Below are 22028 nucleotides of genomic sequence, written 5' to 3'. Positions count from 1 at the left end.
ATCGCGCCCCTCACCCGGCTTCCCTCTCTTTTCCTTTCCTTTTCTATCTCACTCTTTCATATCTCTCTCTCATTTGCTTCCCATCCCGCACATTGTTTATCTTTCTAAATGTCAATGCTCATTTGACCCAACGTTCTACAGAAATGTGTCATCATTTCCCTCCACCTTTTTGTAGTAACAGACCAAGTCCTCGCCTTTCATCTCTTATCATAGGAAAGAAGTGTTTACAATTCATAAAACACTCCAGCTCTATGATAAACACATTCATTCTTTATGAGCAATTAGCCTTTTAAAGTCAACGGTCCTTTAAGATTATCACGCTTACAAAGTCAATGTGCACAGTAGCATGATGTCCCTCCCTGTTCCACTACACATGGTTGCTTTCCCTTATACAGATGTAGGATCTTAATTTGAACACCCTGTTGCAAGAGAACTTTCCTGCAATGAAGGACATTTAAAACTTGTAGTGTATTTGAGGTTTAAAAATGCTTCTGAAGTTTTGTATTTTCGACTTGGAAAGGTCAAACTTGATTTTCCCTTACAAAAAATGTATCAATGCCTACAACAAAAAAACGTTGATGCTGCAGGATTATTTTCCTGCTTTAGCAAACAGGCTAAAGTTAAGATCCTGGATCTGTGCATCAGTGGAGGCTGCTGAGGGAGAATGGCTCATATAAATGGCTGAAACGGAGCAAATGGAATGGCATCAAACAGCTGGAAACCATGTGTTTGATGTATTTGATACCATTCCACTAATTCCGCTCCAGTCATTACCACGAACCGTTCTCCCCAATTAAGGTGCCACCAACCTGCTGTACTGTACATATCCCACCACATACTTCACCCCCCCCCCCCCCCCCCCCGCTGGGCTGCAACCTGGTCTCAGAGCAAAACATATGATATTTTACTCAAATCCATGCCACCCCATTTAGTTTAATATGTTCGTTTACACTAGGTTACATTAGATTGGCCTACCAATGTAATAGTGGTCGTACAATATAATACAAATTGTAGGATGTATAGTATCCTACGTCTTGATCGCATTTTACCCGTTTAGTATGATATATTACATTCGACTTTCAGGTGTCTGTTTCTCAAACTAGACACTCTAATGTACTTGTCCTCTGCTCAGTTGTGCACCGGGGCCTCCCAATCATCTTTCTATACTGGTTAGAGACAGTTTGCGCTGTTCTGTGAAGGGAGTAGTACACAGCGTTGTACGAGATCTTCAGTTTCTTGGCAATTTCTCGCATGGAATAGCCTTCATTTCTCAGAACAAGAATAGACTGATGAGTTTCAGAAGAAAGTTCTTTGTTTCTGGCCATTTTGAGCCTGTAATCAAACCCACAAATGCTGATACTCCAGATACTCAACTTGTCTAAAGAAGGACAGTTTTATTGCTTATTTAATTAGCACAACAGTTTTCAGCTGTGCTAACACAATTGCAAAAAGGTTTTCTAATGATCAATTAGCCTTTGAAAATGATCAACTTGGATTAGCTAACACAACGTGCCATTGCCTCTGTACGCCTATGTAGATATTCCATCAAAAAAATAGCCGTTTCCAGCTACAATAGTCATTTACAGCATTAACAATGTCTACACTGTATCTCTGGTCAATGTAATGTTATTTTAGGGTTAGGGTTAGGGTTCAAAAAAGGACATTTCTAAGTTACCCCAAACTTTTGAACGGTAGTGTATGTTTACTATGTTACGTCTTGTCAAAGTAATGTAACCTAACGTAAAGTAACATATCATGCTAAATGGTTTTGCTCTAAGACCAGGCTGGTTCATCACTCACCCAGTACTGTGCAGTAACTTACAACCAAGGATTTCACGGCTCTACACACACATTTACGGTACTCAAACAACATTGCATGGCAGGCAATGAAACAGTGTCATCTCGTGTAGCATGCTCACTGGCTCTCTGTGGTAATGTAGCGTGTGTAGTTAATGCACACGGACAACAGTGCCGCATGTGTAGTCAACGATGTGTCATGCTCTGTGGCACTGATGACGTTGCCATATTGATGTGGGCTTTGTTCTGACATGGCATGGATGACTGATGTGCTTCTCTCTCTCTCTCTCCTTCTCAGAAATGATTGAGCTTGATGGAGACGAAGAGAGGATTTCATCTCAAGGGAGGTTCGCAGAGAGAGATATTGTTCAGGTATTATGGAGCTTTCTCATACATTAACGCAGTTTCATTGTCTCTGGAAATAGGCTGACATTCTATAGAATGTGTATATCATGTATGTATGAAAATGGCCTATGTGAATGGCTTCTCTCTCTCTCTCCCTCACTCAATCACCATCTCTGCGTTTTTCATTCCCCCCTCTTTCTAATCCATTGTTTTTCTCCCCATATCTTCACATGTATTCTGTTTTTCTCCCCATATCACATCTATTCTGTTTTTCTCCCCATATCACATCTATTCTGTTTTTCTCCCCATATCACATGTATTCTGTTTTTCTCCCCATATCACATCTATTCTGTTTTTCTCCTCATATCTTCACATCTATTCTGTTTTTCTCCCCATGTCACATCTATTCTGTTTTTCTCCCCATATCACATCTATTCTGTTTTTCTCCCCATATCACATCTATTCTGTCTTTCTCCCCATATCACATGTATTCTGTCTTTCTCCCCATATCTTCACATCTATTCTGTTTTTCTCCCCGTATCTTATCATCTATTCTGTCTTTCTCTCCGTATCTTCACATCTATTCTGTTTTTCTCCCTGTATTTTCACATCTATTCTGTCTTTCTCCCTGTATTTTCACATCTATTCTGTCTTTCTCCCTGTATTTTCACATCTATTCTGTCTTTCTCCCTGTATTTTCACATCTATTCTGTCTTTCTCCCCATATCTTCACATGTATTCTGTCTTTCTCCCCATATCTTCACATCTATTCTGTCTTTCTCCCCATATCTTCACATGTATTCTGTCTTTCTCCCCATATCTTCACATCTATTCTGTCTTTCTCCCCATATCTTCACATCTATTCTGTCTTTTTCCATCTATATCTGTATTTTCACATCTATTCTGTCTTTCTCATATCCATGTATATCTTCACATCTATTCTGTCTTTCTCCCCATATCTTCACATGTATTCTGTCTTTCTCCCCATATCTTCACATCTATTCTGTCTTTCTCCCCGTATCTTCACATCTATTCTGTCTTTCTCCCCGTATCTTCACATGTATTCTGTCTTTCTCCCACCATATCTTCACATGTATTCTGTCTTTCTCCCACCATATCTTCACATGTATTCTGTCTTTCACATGTATTCTGTATCATCCCATATCTTCACATGTATTCTGTCTTTCTCCCCATATCTTCACATGTATTCTGTCTTTCTCCCCATATCTTCACATGTATTCTGTCTATCTCCCCGTATTTTCACATCTATTCTGTCTTTCTCCTCCTCTACACCACTTCTCTACCATTATTATTTTATAATGGAACCACTGTACTCTTTCTCTTACTGTCTCCTCACTCCTTCTCTTCCTCCCCTCTTCTCCGTTCCTTCTCTCTTCCTCATCCCTTCTCTCCATCCAGTTTGTTCCGTTCCGTGACTACATCGACCGCAGGGGGAACCACATTCTCAGTATGGCCCGTTTGGCCAAAGAGGTCCTGGCTGAGATCCCTGACCAGTTCCTCTCCTACATGAGGACCAGAGGCATCAAACCAGGCCCCTGTCCCCCTGCCTACACCCCCACCCCCGCCTTGCACCCCCTCTTCACCCGACGGGTCAGCCGAATCTGAAGGGTAAGACGCCCCCCCCCCCCCCGACCTCTTCCTCTTTTGCTTCTTCTTCTTCCTCACTGGAGTCGTTTCCACGCTCATGTTGCACCTTTGTGGACTCTGGGATTCCATCATCCGTGGCATTGGTCAGCCCTTTCTGTGGAGAGGACAGACCGCCATCATCCCTCAGGAAGGACTTCCACTGAGAGGTCAGAAGTTAGAGGTCAGATGACACAGTTTACTGGTCTGACCCAGGAGGTGGGTGAGTCACTGTAATTGACGAGCCAGAAGCAGCATCCAATCTGTGGAGAACCTTTCAGAAGCGCATTTCTGATCTGTTATTTCTACGTCCTGCTCTTCCTCTCAACTTCACTTCTCTTTCACCAACAGTCTCTTTCTAAATGTTTACAAAAGTTGAGGATGACGAGGAGGATTCATACTCGTGGACACATTTTTATTTCTCTCTGATTTGTACTCCAGATGCTCTCTGGCTCTCCTTTTTTTAGCCACAGAGACTGATGGTAGCGATGATGAAGAGGATGAAGATGATGATGATGATGATGCTGATGATGACAAGCCCAGGAGCCACATCCCATGTGTGGTGTTTATTTATTTTATTAAGGAGCATGTTGTAGTCCTAGTAGAGAAGCATGCAGTTAAAGTCCTGCACTCAGGGCCTCCTAGCTGATAATTTATTTTCCAACTACCACCTTTGAAGACAGTACCTTCACCACCTATAATCTAATCCCACTATATTACGCTCTGTTTTCCGCCTACCTTGATTCAAAGGGGACTTCCTTCAGAGTCTGGTCCTATCAAATACAGCAGGGACTAAACCAGCCTTATTCTCTTTGTGTCCCAAATGGCACCCTATTCCCTACATAGTGAACTACTTTTGAGAGCTCCGGTCAAGCATAGTGCACTATATAAAGAGTAGGGTGCCTCTTGGGATGCAGAATCTATCCATTGGATACATTCACAGTTGCCATGCTCACAAGAATTCTGGAATAGTGGAATCTCCATCCATGCATGGGAGTTAAAAACATACTTACCAATTAGTTACACCACCACTTCCATGTGTGTCCTCTGACTCTGGAGTTCAGTGAGAAAATGCTGTTTTGTATTTTCAGGAGCATTCTCTCTTTAGTTTCTACCTCTTGCTTCACATCATGTCACTAAACCCTGTGGATGTATGTATGTGTGTTTTGGAAAGGCAGGATGTTAAGCAGTAATATTTCAGTCTACCTTTTGGTTCACAACGCCGCCTTTGTCTCTCACTGAGTGAAAACATTTTACATTTACGTTCAACATTTTACTAGCCTACACTACCAGTCAAAAGTTTTAAAACACCCACTCATTCAATGGTTTTTCTTAATTTTTTATATTTTCTACATTGTAGAAAAGTAGTGAACATATCAAAATTATGAAATAACACATTTGGAATCATGTAGTAACCAACAAAAGTGTTAAACAAATCAAAATATATTTTATATTTAAGACTCTTCAAATAGCCACCCTTTGCCTTGATGACAGCTTTGCACACTCTTGGCATTCTCTCAACCAGCTTCATCTGGAATGCTTTTCCAACAGTCTTGAAGGAGTTCGCACATATTCTGAGCACTTGTTGGCTGCTTTTCCTTCACTCTGCGGTCCAACTCAACCCAAACCATCTCAGTTTGTTTGAGGTCGGGGGATTGTTGAGGCCAGGTCATCTGATGCAGTACTCCATCACTCTCCTTCTTAGTAAAATAGCCCTTACACAGCCTGAAGGTGTGTTGGGTCATTGTCCTCTTGAAAAACCAATGACAGTCCCACTAAGCCCAAACCATATGGGATGGCGTTCCGCTGCAGAATGCCATGGTAGCCATGCTGGTTAAGTGTGCCTTGAATTCCAAATAAATCCCAGATAGTGTCACCAGCAAAGCACAACCACACCATCACACCTCCGCCATGCGTCACGGTGAGAACCAAACATGCGGAGATCATCCGTTCACCCACACCGCATCTCACAAAGACAAAGAATGTCCATTGATCGTGTTTCTTGACCCAAACAAGTCTCTTCTTCTTATCGATGTCCTTTAGTGGTGGTTCTTTGCAGCAATTCGACCATGAAGGCCTGATTCACATGGTAACCTCTGAACAGTTGATGTTGAGATGTGTCTGTTACTTGAACTCTGTGAAGCATTTATTTGGGCTGCAATTTCTGAGGCTGGTCATTCTAATGAACTTATCCTCTGTGGTAGAGGCAACTCTGGGCCTTCCATTCCTGTGGTGGTCCTCATGAGAGCCAGTTTCATCATAGCACTTGATGGTTTTTGCGACTGCACTTGAAGAAACTTTCAAAGTTCTTGAAATGTTCTGTATTGATTGACCATCATGTCTTAAAGTAATGATGAACTCTTTGCTTATTTGAACTGTTCTTATGGACTTGGTCTTTTACCTTGGTCTGGTTACTACATGATTCCATATGTGTTATTTCATAGTTTTGATGTCTTCAGTATTATTCTACAATGTAGAAAATAGTAAAAGAATAAAGAAAAACCCTTGAATAAGTAGGTGTTCTAAAACTTTTGACCAGTAGTGTATATCTGAACATAATTACAACACTTATATAGTTGCAGTCAGTTTGTAGATTAATTCCAGTTTCCACTCTCAATTTGCTCAGAAAACCTGGCAGTTGACCAAGAAATGAGATCCCTTATTTCCTTCTATTTCAACATGATGCCATTCCTCATAGCAACAACCCTTAGATCAGTGGCTTCAGTTCAGCTTAACCTAGTGTATGGCAAAGTGGGGTGAGGTGGAGGTGATTTCAAAGCCAAAGCAAAATGTCCCCAGCCATAATTAATTATCACCGCAATATTAAGTTTAAAGGTCTGTGGAAGGGTGTGTACAGACTGCTCAACCTCATCATAAATTGACTAATTTACTGGTGGAACACTGCAGACAGTGCACCATGAAATAGATGCATAATACACACTATAAACAAGTGTTCACAACAAGGCCGACTTCAAACACCAACAATCAGTGTGAAATTAACCGGACTATATAAAAGAGTTGACCATGAATGCAAACTATGCCAAAGAAATCCTACACAGGCATTGAAATAAAAGGCATACATCAAAGCACTTAGACTTACTTAGACCTACAATCGACAGGGATGCATGAAGACAAACAAAGTCGACCGACGAATGACGAAAATCACGAAATACGAAAGGAAAATCTACACATGCCTTTTTAAAGGGAGCAAAGGCCCCACCTGTGATTCAGCACTGCCACATGGACAGCGCCTCGGTACAGGTAGGCATAGTGGAGCTCCGTGGCGTGGTGCTGAATGGACAGCGCCTATGTCTAGTAGCCAGCTATAGTGGTGTGGTGTAAAGTTCGCCGCCATTGGACTCTGGAGCAGTGGGATCACGTTCTCTGGAGTGATGAATAACACTTCACCATCAGGCAGTCCGACGGACGAATCTGGGTTTGGCGGATGCCAGGAGAACACTACCTGCCCCAATGCATAGTGTCAACTTTGAAGTTTGGTGGAGGAGGAGGAGTAATGGTCTTAAAGCTACAGCATACAATGACATTGTAGATGATTCTGTGCTTCCAACTTTGTGGCAACAGTTTGGGGAAGGCCCTTTCCTGTTTCAGCATGACAATGGCTCTGTGCACAAAGTGAGGTACATACAGAAATGGTTTGTCGAGATCTGTGTGAAATAACTATTGTAAATTGGCACTCCACATGTAAAAGGTTGCCGTCTCAATGCTATAGGCTATATGAAGTCACCCTTGTAGAACGATGCACACAGTGTGCTGAGACAGTATCTCCTGCGATTCTCACCAACATTGTCTTGTGCTCTTCCCGCTCATTTCTTAATTTGCCTGTCTGCATTACTCGCCAGGGATGAGAAAATGTTGACTAGGCGGCTCTGAGAATATTGAAACGTATCAACGAACGAGGCAGTTTAGAGAATATTGAAACACTTTTTATAAACAAGGCAGTTCCGAGAATATTGATTGTAACATAGTAGCCAACGAGGGGGCAGCTCGCGCACTTTTTTACACAGGCCAGCTTGTCTCTGTCTGATGTAGTTGCACTATCTCGGTGCTCATTGTATAAAATAAAATAAACATCCAGGCATCCACACTATATATGAATTGCGGCAAAGTTGCTTCCTATTTCAGTCACGTCTTTGGTCCCATTCATGTGGGTCAAACAAAAACACTCTAATGATTGACTGACTAATAGTGCCTCCTACAATGCAGGCAATGGCTGAAAGTTGCAGCTGGTGAGGAGCAACTGCAGAAAATTTAAGTCGACTGCAATCGAAACTTCATGACCTTTGATCACATGGTTGTTGTAATGTTCATGCAGTCGACATGTAGTCTGAGAATTTTTATCCTCGTAATGCAACACACTTTGAAAGGGACTTGACAAAAGTGATCCGATTGAACACGGCCATGATCTCTGCTCTCTGCTTTCTAAAAGTGAGACAATAGGCACACAGGCTGGCAGCTGCTCTCTGAGTGATATTCTGCATGGTCCTAAAGCTAGCCATCCAGTACACTAAACAGCGGTTTCATTTTAGTCGGGATTGGAATGGGATTAGTCTACTTTTTTTACCTACTTTACTTGTTTGGTCTTGAGCTAGGGTATGGTGACCGCTATACCCAACTGACGCCCCTGCCTTAGTTACACCTTAGTGAATACATTTTTTGTTTGTTATTTGCGTTCATATTTCTCTCTCGTTGGGTTGAATTACTCAAACTCAATCAGGTAAATGCTCTGTCACTTTTCACCCAGCTCTATATGAGACTGTAGCAGTAAGAAGTCAAGGCACCAAAACATTGTCTGTATCTCAAATGGCACCGTATTCCCTATATGGTGCACTACTTTAGACCAGGTCCCAACCCAGACTGTAACCATATAATTATAATTATATTGCTATGGAACTGGACCAAACCAGCCTAGACTAGATACAGTATGACCAGACAAGAAAAGCACCTTCCATTTTAAAGCTTCACACTGGAGAGTTGAACAGCATCTGCCTAGGACTGGGACTCTGGCTCTCTCTTGCTCCCAAACAGAAGGCTAGGGCATTTTATTATTTATCAGGACAAGATGTCAACTTCATCTCACACACTCACGTATACGTACAGTATATACTGTATATGTATTTCTGTATGAAACATGCATTAAAAACTTGCATAACATCTAGAGAAGAGGGTACACTAACAGCAAACATGTCTTATATTCTCACATAATGAAACATTCTATAGAACAGTCTGGAACATTCTACAGAAAATGTTATGGAACATTCTATAGAACAGTCTGTGGAACATTCTACAGAAAATGTTCTGGAACATTCTATGGAACATTTGAAGATAAACAACACTATCAGCCAGTTCTCTACTTTATATTGAAATATCACTTCACTCCCACTTGGTTTACCATCCATTTCAGTCAACTATAGATCTATATTCATGCTGCAGCTACTAAATTAGGGAAATAAACTCATTTCAGGCTCATTTTCATCTGTTTTATAGGTGGCTAACACTAACGTTAGCCAGCACTAGGGGTTAAGGTTAAGGTTAAGAGTTATGCTAAAGTTTTAGGTTTAGGGGAAGAGTTAGATAAAAGGGTTAAGTAACTTTCTATCTTATGTAGGCATACCAAACGTAACACATCATATTAATTTGAGTGCCCCACGTTTAATATGTTATGTCTAGTCTGTGAGACCAGTCTGGTTTGTCACATGCACTTGCACACTGCTATATGTGTGAAACCAAACAGACGGTCTCTTCGAGTTTATGAAAATGTATAAAACATAATATAGAGCATTTATTGGAACAGAACCCTGAAGGTGTTCATATGGCAAACAAGCCCCACACTTCTGGTTGATAAAAAACAGCTTTAATGAATAATACATGTCATTGCCTCTTCCCACAGACAATGATGTGATGTGTGTCTGTGTCACTTTGCCAAGATGATAACGTGAGTTTGGTGGGGCCGATCCAGTGACTGCACAGCTAAAACAGAACGTAAACGTTCTCCTTTGATTATTCCACAATGTTCTGGGAATCAAAATTTGTGAGCTGACTGACAGTATCTGAATGCCTCAGAAAGCCCATGTATTCTTCTACACGTGACATGATCATTGTTTACCTGTGATAATCAAGTGATTTATTATTGAATGCCTGTGATAACACTAATGCCCTAGTGTTTTTATATAATAGCATGCATCATGTTTTGCATGGATCATTTTCTATAACGGAGATGCACCGGTATATTGTATATTATTATGACATTATTATGTGTTTTCAGAAATACTATGTAAACTTTGCCTTAAAATGTCACTGAACTCTTGGAATTGTGCAATGCCTTCAGATAACGTATATAACGACAGATTCTCATTATGTGTCAGTGCTCAGTTGTTTTTATATATTAATGCACAGCCCCTCCTATGTCAGTCTTCTATTGTTCTTTCAGAAGCTGTGGTTGGAATCATAGAACTAGAATGACATTCTAGTTCTAAGGTTGGAATGATCTTAATAAGAGGGGTTATGAGCTGAACAGTCAAATCTATAAATACGTTCCGAATGGCACCCTATTCCCTATGTAGTGCAGTACTTTTGAACAAAAGTAGAGCACTATGTAGGGCATAGGATGCCATTTGGGATGCTCTGTTGTCTAGCTCCCAGTTAAGGGGCATTATAGAAATCAACCAACCGGCATAAGTGTTATCCAGCAGCCAAGAACGTTTAAAGTCAATCTTATATCAATTAATTCAATCTGATTGTTGTATCAATGTTGCTTAATCATTACATTAGGAAAATTGAGTGGCCCCAGGCCTGCAATTTCTTCCATGTTCCAATACTAATTATCCAATACCTCTCAAAATCCATCTTATAAATACTTGTGTTGATAATGACTCGCTTCAAGGCGTCCATAAGATATAGTAGAAATGTAATCCATATTTGAAACCATTTCAGTTGGTCTGAAAAATGCATTATCATCTATGTTCAGGATGAAGCCCTGAGGATAGCAGGCATCTTATAGCTTTGACTGTTCGGAGTAGAGAAGAATACCACTGGAAATAATACAAATGACTATTTCTGTATGAATTTTCAATATTTAAATAAATATTCATATCAAAGAGTTTTCATTTTTTGAACAATCATTCAGCTCTGAACATTGGCCTTTTTAGTGGGGTTTCAGATTCAGATCACTGTTGTTTATGCTTACAATGCAAGGTATAGAGCTGACACAGAGTCTTTTAAACATTCAGCCTACATCCTGAAAGTGCACTCGTTTGAGGCCCAAGTTTAATGATGACATATGAGCAATCACACACACACGCACACACACAAATCAAAATCAAATAAAATTGTATTTGTTAGATTCACCGAATACAAGTGTAGACTTTATAGTGAAATGCTTACTTACAAGCTCTTTAAAAAGTTAAGCAGTTAAAACAAGCCGTTAAAAAGTAAGAACATTTACAAAAAGATAAAAAGAAAATAGTAGCACAATAAAATAACAGTAACGAGGCTATATACTGTATAGGCTATATACAAGGAGTGCTGGTACTGAGTCAGTGTACTGGGGTATGAGGTAGTTGGGGTGGTGATTGATTGAGGTAACATGAACATGTAGGTTTGGTTAGATGATTGATTGATTTAAGTACTACTAGGTAGGGGGTGAAAAGCAGAACGTCTGGGTAGCCGTTTAATTAACTCTTTGGGTACAAGAGAAAACAGACTTTGCTTGGGTGGCTGGAGTCTTTGAACATTTTTAGGGCTTCCTCTGACACCGCCTGGTATTGATATCCTGGATGGCAGGAAGCTTGGCCCCAGTGATGTACTGGGCCGTACGGACTACGCTCTGTAGCGCCTTGCGGTTGGATGCCGAGCAGTTGCCATCCCAAGTGGTGATTCAGCCAGTCAAGATACTCTCAATGGTGCAGCTGTAGAACATTTTGAGGATCTGAGGTCTCCTGCCAAATCTTTTCAGCCTCCTGAGAGGGAAGAGGCGTTGTTATGCCCTCTTCACGACTGTGGTGGTGTGTTTGGACCATGATAGCTCCTTAGTGATGTGGACATTGAGGAACTTGAAGCTCTTGACCGTCTCTACTACAGCACCGTCGATCTGAATCAGAGTGTGCTCGGCCCTCCGTTTCCTGTAGTCCACGATCAGCTCCTTTGTCTTTATGATATTTAGAGAGAGGTTGTTGTCCTGGCACCACACTGCCAGGTCTCTGACCTCCTCCCTGTAGACTGTCTCATCATCGTCGGTGTTACTGTAATTTAATTATGTCAATGTGTTTTCATTAATTGAAAACCCTTAATCTATTTTATGAGAATTTGTAAGATTCTTGTTTGCATAAAATAGACGGAGACCAGCCATTTCAATAATAGGTAACAGAATTTATTCTCGGAGCGCGCTGCCACTTCACCACGAGCTACAGTTTATATACAAAACATGACGTCATTTCATTGGTTAACAGAAACCCCTCCTCTCGACAGGGACAAAGTGAGGTGAAAAGTTCATTCTAACTTACTAACACACTCCCAGGTAACTTTTGACCCCTCAACATTATCAATCACCACTTAGCTGACAGTTCTAATTAACAGAAAACCTAGGAATGCACTCACTGTCTTATCTAAAAAACCCAGAGGTCAGTTTCGTCGGTTCAACCATAGGTTAACGACCTTATCTGTTTACACAGTCCACTTCTTTCTTCCTAGTTGGAATGGTGTTCATTAACTTGAATTACTCCTTGTCTGTGTCACACAATCACATCTTATGAACTCATATTGTATATCAGATATAATAAAACAGAGTATAAGTTTACTTAGTTACAGTTCCATTTAAAATGATTTGTTCAGTCATTTAATCATAATTTTACCAACAGTCGGTGATCAGGCCTACCACCGTTGTGTCATCAGCAAACTTAATGATGGTGTTGGAGTCGTGTGCAGCCACACAGTCATGGGTGAACAGGGAGTACAAGAGGGGACTAAGTACGCACCCCTGACGACCCCCCATGTTGAGAGTCAGCGTGGAATAGGTGTTGTTACCTTCACACACACACGTTTGTTTTACTATCCTTGTGGCGACCAATCAATTGATCCTCATTCAAAATCTAATTTTCCCTAAACCTTAAACCTAACACTTAACCCTAACCACAAACCTCTAACCCTAACCTTAATTCCTAACCCTAAACCTAACCATTAAACCTAATTGTAACCCTAAACCTAGACCTAAATTAGCCTTTTTCCTCGTGGAGACCGGTGAAATGTCTCCACTTGTCCGAATTGTCCTTGTTTTACTATCCTTGTGAGGACTTCTGGTCCCCACAAAGATAGAAAAACCAAACACACACACACACATATGTACAATATATACAGTATTATGTACTGTATTCACAAACTCGCCTTGTTCTTATTCATTTTACCTCAACTTGCTGAGTGTCTGTTTGGAGGGGGAACAAATAAGCTAGAAATTCAATAAGGAAGGTCTCAAAATAGGTCATATCTTAGTTAAGTAGGGAATGCTCTGAAGAATAGAGATTCAAAAGCAATAAAGACGGTATAAACAACCTCAGCTTGAACCCAATATAACAGTAACAGCCAACTTGAGCATTTGTTATTTTACAGTATGTCCATGTTATTTCCCCACATGAACGTTAACGCTGTTATTAACCAGCAAATTAAAGATAAAGCCCATGCTGAGATATGTGGTGATGAATAAAACAAGGCACAGTCTGTGGTCCTGTTCCAACACATTAAGAATGTGTCCTTCCTTCGTTCCTTCCTTGAAGAAACCCAGGATCTGAATTGGTTGGAATGGGGAAAGTAAAGGGGTGGTAACCTTGCTTACACCTATCCAGTTACTTATAGATATGTGTATATCTCAAGGAAACAATGTATGTATTTTGTAAAGTATTTGAACAGGACCTTGATGTAACCCCATCCATATTTGTGTTATATATGTAATTATAAACTGGGTGGTTCGAGCCCTGAATGCTGATTGGCTGACAGCCGTGGTATATCAGACCGTATACCACGGTTATGACCAAACAGTTATTTTTACTGCTCCAATTACATTGGTAAACTGTTTATAATTGCAATAAGGCACCGAGGTGGTTTGGGATATATGGCCAATATTGTAACAATACAGAGGCGGATGCAAGATGCAAGCAACGATGGTTTAATGAATACAGGTTACAGCAGCAACAGGACAGACAGACTGTACTCAGACGGAATCCGACCCAGGGACTAGGGCGCATCCTCCTATGTGAGCGTGCTGAGAAACCCAGGTGAGAGTGTCCGGATGGGTAGGAAGGAGCACAGCAGATAATCCACACAAGGGCGGCGAGAGATGAGTACGGACACACGACACAACCTCAGGGAAGTAACAACGATCTGACAACAAGAAACACTGGTTACAGAACATATAAAGGGAAGATAAGTGATTCCAGCTGGCGCAGACAATCAGGCCGAGATTGGGAACCACGCCCACACAAACACGGGAGAGAGAGAGAGAGAGAGAGAGAGAGAGAGAAGGAAAAGGAGGCAGTGGATTCATGAACCGTGACAAATATACTACGGGTAAGAGCTATATCCAGGCACTCCCCGTTGCGTTGCGCATAAGAACAGCCCTTAGTCGTGGTATATTGACCATATACCACACCCCCTCGGGCCTTATTGCTTAATTCTATGCCCATCCCCACTGGCTAAACCAACGGTAAGTCCCTGTATGCCCGTCGCTGTCCCCGTTACTCAGAACAGTCAGGAAGAAGCATATTCACGTTCAGCAAAGCACAGTGGCCATCTATGATTGAGAATGAAACAATCCTGTTGCTATTAGAAAGGGAACAATGTGATGGTGCTAAATTTAGCATGGTCTCTCTAGCCCCATTTATACCTGGCTCTAACTTGCGTCCTTTGTTCTTGTCCACATTCTGATTGTGGCCACATTTTTAGACAGTTGTAGACAATCAAAAGACACATTGTGATCCGATCGTGATCAGATCATCCTGCCCAACTCCAGATGTAGTCAGACGCACGGCGGCAGGGTAGCCTAGTGGTTAGACCGTTGGACTAGTAACCGGAAGGTTGCAAGTTCAAATCCCCGAGCTGACATGGTACAAATCTGTCATTCTGCTCCTGAACAGGCAGTTAACCCAGTGTTCCTAGGCCGTCATTGAAAATAAAATTTATTCTTAACTGACTTGTCTTGTGTCTGAATATCTTGCAAGTGTAAAAAGATCTGGACAGAGAAAACATTTAAATATGTTATTATTCCACCATCTAAAATCATTGACAGGTGGCACCTTGAACGAATTACATCAATAAGCATCCTACAATAAATATTATTTTTAAAGAATAGCTGTGAAATCATTTGCATAAAGGATATCTGGTCACAATGCAGACACAGTGGACAGATAATAGACACATGGGCTCCTGAGTGGCACAGTGGTCTAAGGCACTGCATGAGGCATCACTACAGTCCCTGGTTCGATTCCAGGCTAAATAACATCCGGCAGTGATTGGGAGTCACGTAGGGCGGAGCACAATTTGCCCAGCGTCATCTGGGTTTGGCCGGGGTAGGCTGTCTTTGTAAATACGATTTTTTCTTAACTGACTTGCCTAGTCAAAACAAAATCTTAATACCATGTGTAGACACATTTCTGGAAATGTGGGCACAATCAGAATGTAGATACGTTTCAGGAATCAAGGTAAGACCCAAGTGCAGACTGTGTGAAGTAACAATGTATATTGTAACCACCGGGACAGGCAAACAACAGGTTAACGCAGAAAGGGGTCGATAATCCAGAGGTGGAGCAAAGGTACAAGGGCGGCAGACAGGCTCAGGGACGGGCAGAGTGGTCAAGTGGGCAGGTACAGGCTCAGGGACGGGCAGAGTGGTCAAGTGGGCAGGTACAGGCTCAGGGACGGGCAGAGTGGTCAAGTGGGCAGGTACAGGCTCAGGGACAGGCAGAGTGGTCAAGTGGGCAGGTACAGGCTCAGGGACGGGCAGAGTGGTCAAGTGGGCAGGTACAGGCTCAGGGACGGGCAGAGTGGTCAAGTGGGCAGGTACAGGCTCAGGGACGGGCAGAGTGGTCAAGTGGGCAGGTACAGGCTCAGGGACGGGCAGAGTGGTCAAGTGGGCAGGTACAGGCTCAGGGACGGGCAGAGTGGTCAAGTGGGCAGGTACAGGCTCAGGGACGGGCAGAGTGGTCAAGTGGGCAGGTACAGGCTCAGGGACGGGCAGAGTGGTCAAGTGGGCAGGTACAGGGTCAGGACAGGCAAGGGTCACAAACCAGGAGGGCGAGAAAAAGAGAGGCTGGGAAAAGACAGGCGCTGACGTAACGTAACCAACACTGCTAGCTAGCCAGCTTACCCCCGAAAAGCAGCATTGTAGAAACTTCACACTCAACGGAACGACTTGATTAGGGTAGTGTCAACAACGCAGCTAGCCTACCTCAGCAGTACTGTATCATTTTAATCATTTTAGTCAATTAGATTCTTGCTACGTAAGCTTAACTTTCTGAACATTCGAGACGTGTAGTCCACTTGTCATTCCAATCTCCTCTGCATTAGCGTAGCCTCTTCTCTAGCCTGTCAAATATGTGTCTGTCTATCCCTGTTCTCTCCTCTCTGCACAGACCATACAAACGCCCCACACCGCATGGCCGCGGCCACCCTAATCTGGTGGTCCCAGCGCGCACGACCCACGTGGAGTTCCAGGTCTCCGGTAGCCTCTGGAACTGCCGATCTGCGGCCAACAAGGCAGAGTTCATCTCAGCCTATGCCGCCCTCCAGTCCCTCGACTTCTTGGCTCTGACGGAAACATGGATCACCACAGACAACACCGCTACTCCTACTGCTCTCTCTTCGTCCGCCCACGTGCTCTCGCACACCCCGAGAGCTTCTGGTCAGCGGGGTGGTGGCACCGGGATCCTCATCTCTCCCAAGTGGTCATTCTCTCTTTCTCCCCTTACCCATCTGTCTATCGCCTCCTTTGAATTCCATGCTGTCACAGTTACCAGCCCTTTCAAGCTTAACATCCTTATCATTTATCGCCCTCCAGGTTCCCTCGGAGAGTTCATCAATGAGCTTGATGCCTTGATAAGCTCCTTTCCTGAGGACGGCTCACCTCTCACAGTTCTGGGCGACTTTAACCTCCCCACGTCTACCTTTGACTCATTCTTCTCTGCCTCCTTCTTTCCACTCCTCTCCTCTTTTGACCTCACCCTCTCACCTTCCCCCTACTCACAAGGCAGGCAATACGCTCGACCTCATCTTTACTAGATGCTGTTCCTCCACTAACCTCATTGCAACTCCCCTCCAAGTCTCCGACCACTACCTTGTATCCTTTTCCTCTCGCTCTCATCCAACACTTCCCACACTGCCCCTACTCGGATGGTATCGCGCCGTCCCAACCTTCGCTCTCTCTCCCCCGCTACTCTCTCCTCTTCCATCCTATCATCTCTTCCCTCTGCTCAAACCTTCTCCAACCTATCTCCTGATTCTGCCTCCTCAACCCTCCTCTCCTCCCTTTCTGCATCCTTTGACTCTCTATGTCCCCTATCCTCCAGGCCGGCTCGGTCCTCCCCTCCCGCCTCCGTGGCTCGACGACTCTTTGCGAGCTCACAGAACAGGGCTCCCGGGCAGCCGAGCGGAAATGGAGGAAAACTCGCCTCCCTGCGGACCTGGCATCCTTTCACTCCCTCCTCTCTACATTTTCCTCCTCTGTCTCTGCTGCTAAAGCCACTTTCTACCACGCTAAATTCCAAGCATCTGCCTCTAACCCTAGGAAGCTCTTTGCCACCTTCTCCTCCCTCTTGAATCCTCCTCCCCCTCCCCCCTCCTCCCTCTCTGCAGATGACTTCGTCAACCATTTTGAAAAGAAGGTCGACGACATCCGATCCTCGTTTGCTAAGTCAAACGACACCGCTGGTTCTGCTCACACTGCCCTACCCTGTGCTCTGACCTCTTTCTCCCTCTCTCTCCAGATGACATCTCGCGTCTTGTGACGGCCGGCCGCCCAACAACCTGCCCGCTTGACCCTATCCCCTCCTCTCTTCTCCAGACCATCTCCGGTGACCTTCTCCCGTACCTCACCTCGCTCATCAACTCATCCCTGACCGCTGGCTACGTCCCTCCCGTCTTCAAGAGAGCGAGAGTTGCACCCCTTCTGAAAAAAAAACCTACACTCGATCCCTCCGATGTCAACAACTACAGACCAGTATCCCTTCTTTCTTTTCTCTCCAAAACTCTTGAACGTGCCGTCCTTGGCCAGCTCTCCCGCTATCTCTCTCAGAATGACCTTCTTGATCCAAATCAGTCAGGTTTCAAGACTAGTCATTCAACTGAGACTGCTCTTCTCTGTATCACGGAGGCGCTCCGCACTGCTAAAGCTAACTCTCTCTCCTCTGCTCTCATCCTTCTAGACCTATCGGCTGCCTTCGATACTGTGAACCATCAGATCCTCCTCTCCACCCTCTCCGAGTTGGGCATCTCCGGCGCGGCCCACGCTTGGATTGCGTCCTACCTGACAGGTCGCTCCTACCAGGTGGCGTGGCGAGAATCCGTCTCCTCACCACGTGCTCTCACCACTGGTGTCCCCAGGGCTCTGTTCTAGGCCCTCTCCTATTCTCGCTATACACCAAGTCACTTGGCTCTGTCATAACCTCACATGGTCTCTCCTATCATTGCTATGCAGACGACACACAATTAATCTTCTCCTTTCCCCTTCTGACGACCAGGTGGCGAATCGCATCTCTGCATGTCTGGCAGACATATCAGTGTGGATGACGGATCATCACCTCAAGCTGAACTCGGCAAGACGGAGCTGCTCTTCCTCCCGGGAAGGACTGCCCGTTCCATGATCTCGCCATCACGGTTGACAACTCCATTGTGTCCTCGTCCCAGAGCGCTAAGAACCTTGGCGTGATCCTGGACAACACCCTGTCGTTCTCAAATAACATCAAGGCGGTGGCCCGTTCCTGTAGGTTCATGCTCTACAACATCCGCAGAGTACGACCCTGCCTCACACAGGAAGCGGCGCAGGTCCTAATCCAGGCACTTGTCATCTCCCGTCTGGATTACTGCAACTCGCTGTTGGCTGGGCTCCCTGCCTGTGCCATTAAACCCCTACAACTCATCCAGAACGCCGCAGCCCGTCTGGTGTTCAACCTTCCCAAGTTCTCTCACGTCACCCCGCTCCTCCGCTCTCTCCACTGGCTTCCAGTTGAAGCTCGCATCCGCTACAAGACCATGGTGCTTGCCTACGGAGCTGTGAGGGGAACGGCACCTCAGTACCTCCAGGCTCTGATCAGGCCCTACACCCAAACAAGGGCACTGCGTTCATCCACCTCTGGCCTGCTCGCCTCCCTACCACTGAGGAAGTACAGTTCCCGCTCAGCCCAGTCAAAACTGTTCGCTGCTCTGGCCCCCCAATGGTGGAACAAACTCCCTCACGACGCCAGGACAGCGGAGTCAATCACCACCTTCCGGAGACACCTGAAACCCCACCTCTTTAAGGAATACCTAGGATAGGATAAAGTAATCCTTCTCCCCCCCTTAAAAGACCTAGATGCACTATTGTAAAGTGGCTGTTCCACTGGATGTCATAAGGTGAAAGCACCAATTTGTAAGTCGCTCTGGATAAGAGCGTCTGCTAAATGACTTAAATGTTAAATGTTAAATGTGACAGGCACAAATGCTGGTAAGCTTGACTAACAAGACGAACTGGCAACAGATAGAAAACACAGGTATAAATACCCAGGGGATAAGTGGGGAAGATGGGTGACATCTGGAAGGGGGTGGAGACAAGCACAAGGACAGGTGAAACAGATCAGGGTGTGACAATAAGATCAGGACAAAGGAACCATGTTAGCACCAGCTATAAACAGGGCTTTGTGCTCGCTTTGTCTTTTTCTATTTTTAGACCCCGGCTGTACAATTCTGGCATGTAGATGTCTTTTCTTAAACTGTGTTACATAAAAAATTCATCTTATCAGAGTTGCATCATAGAGCGTGGGCTTTCTTACTGTTGAATACAAAAAGCTCCTTTTTGGTCAAGAAAGAATGCTTTATGGCAACCCTGGGAAAATGCTGCAAACACGTGTATTACATGTTTGGATGGATCTAAGATGTTTGGTTTGTGTGAGTTAGGTCGTTCTCACTTTAACTGTGCTAGCTACATGTGTAGGTTATGATGGCCCAACTCACTTATGTTCCAAGTGAGGGCCAGTGGAGGACTTATTCTGTACACTGTACTGTTAACGCATAGCCTATCTGCTTACAATCCATAGCTAAGAACAAAAAGCTATAGTATATAACATCAACATGCTGCTATACATTTCTCAAGCATGGCTGACTGTTTGATAAGCTTGGCTGACTGTTTGATAAGCTTGGCTGACTGTTTGATAAGCTTGGCTGACTGTTTGATAAGCTTGGCTGACTGTTTGATAAGCATGGCTGACTGTTTGATAAGCTTGGCTGACTGTTTGATAAGCTTGGCTGACTGTTTGATAAGCATGGCTGACTGTTTGATAAGCTTGGCTGACTGTCTGATAAGCTTGGCTGACTGTTTGATAAGCATGGCTGACTGTTTGATAAGCATGGCTGCTGACTGTTTGATAAGCATGGCTGACTGTTTGATAAGCATGGCTGACTGTTTGATAAGCATGGCTGACTGTTTGATAAGCTTGGCTGACTGTTTGATAAGCATGGCTGACTGTTTGATAAGCACGGCTGACTGTTTGATAAGCATGGCTGACTGTTTGATAAGCATGGCTGACTGTTTGATAAGCATGGCTGACTGTTTGATAAGCATGACTGACTGTTTGATAAGCTTGGCTGACTGTTTGATAAGCATGGCTGACTGTTTGATGGCTGACTGTTTGATAAGCATGGCTGACTGTTTGATAAGCATGGCTGACTGTTTGATAAGCTTGGCTGACTGTTTGATAAGCTTGGCTGACTGTTTGATAAGCTTGGCTAGCTATTTGATAAATGTGTATGTATGTTGAAGTAAAGTGTCCATGTGGTTGTTCCTGAAAGCAGGATCAATGAGTTAGCCAGCTGTCCTAAATATTCTGAAATAACTTAGACTTGGCATGGTATAGCCTAATTCACTGGACAATCAACAACATATGTTCAGGTTTAGGGGCTCTATTCAATCCATATCGCAGAAATTCAGGTTTACAGCGTGATTGAAATGTGAAGGCAATGTTCATGCTTTAGTGGAGACTGCATTCATGATAAATGCTGCTTATGTCGGCTCATTCGGAAATTACCTTCAAGTTTCTATCGCGGAATCAAAGATTGAATTGAGCACTAGCTCAACTGTTAAGAGCGTTGGGCCTGTAACCTAAAGGTTGCTGGTTTGAAACCCTGAGCCGACTAGGTGAAAGATCTGTTGATGTGTCATTTAGCAAGACACTTAACACTAATTGCTCTATGTAAGGCGCTCTGGATAAGAACGTCTGCTAAAATGTAATGTAATGCGGGTTTTGGTTCAAGTGGATCTGATTGAATCGGGCCCTAAAACTAATTTAATATCATGGATGGTCAGTCCTTGCATCCATAGCTCTATTATTTGAGAGTGGTTGCATTTCTCCAGGCCCATCCCTCAACTTTTTAGGCAGGGTTCTAAGGTATGCTGTTGTTTCAAGGTAAGCTATTGTTTCAAGGTATGCTATTGTTTCAAGGTATGCTACTGTTTCAAGGTTACTGACTCCAGGTATGCCATTGTTTCATGGTATGCTACTGTTATAAGGTAAGTTATTGTTTCATGGTATGCTACTGTTATAAGGTAAGTTATTGTTTCATGGTATGCTACTGTTATAAGGTAAGTTATTGTTTCAATGTATGCTACTGTTTCATGGTATGCTACTGTTTCATGGTATGCAGATATCCGAAGGTATTAATAATCATTTGTATAATAACTTTATCTACAAGTCTCTGCTAGGTAAAGCCCCACCTTATCTCAGCTCACTGGTCACCATAGCAGCACCCACTCGTAGCACGCACTCCAGCAGGTATATCTCACTGGTCACCATAGCAGCACCCACTCGTAGCACTCGCTCCAGCAAGTATATCTCACTGGTCACCATAGCAGCACCCACTCGTAGCATGCTCTCCAGCAAGTATATCTCACTGGTCACCATAGCAGCACCCACTCGTAGCATGCGCTCCAGCGGGTATATCTCACTGGTCACCATAGCAGCACCCACTCGTAGCATGCGCTCCAGCAAGTATATCTC

At 43.8% G+C, this 22028-nt stretch overlaps 1 protein-coding gene across 1 annotated transcript in view; it reads left to right on the top strand.

Moving 5' to 3' along the window:
• Positions 1–3848, top strand: part of LOC115134687 (copine-8-like) — a 106121-nt gene extending 102273 nt beyond the window's left edge. The window contains exons 19-20 of the mRNA XM_065022358.1: positions 2096–2169; positions 3562–3848. Of these exons, the coding sequence (XP_064878430.1) occupies positions 2096–2169; positions 3562–3768 (281 nt within the window). The 3' untranslated portion in view covers positions 3769–3848. The remainder of the gene's footprint in view (positions 1–2095; positions 2170–3561) is intronic.
• The last annotated feature ends 18180 nt before the right edge of the window (positions 3849–22028 follow it).

The sequence above is a fragment of the Oncorhynchus nerka genome, linkage group LG9a, assembly GCF_034236695.1.
Source record: "Oncorhynchus nerka isolate Pitt River linkage group LG9a, Oner_Uvic_2.0, whole genome shotgun sequence".
Lineage (NCBI taxonomy): Eukaryota > Metazoa > Chordata > Actinopteri > Salmoniformes > Salmonidae > Oncorhynchus > Oncorhynchus nerka.
Note: the sequence above shows the minus strand (reverse complement) of the source record. Positions and strands in the feature narration are given on the sequence as shown.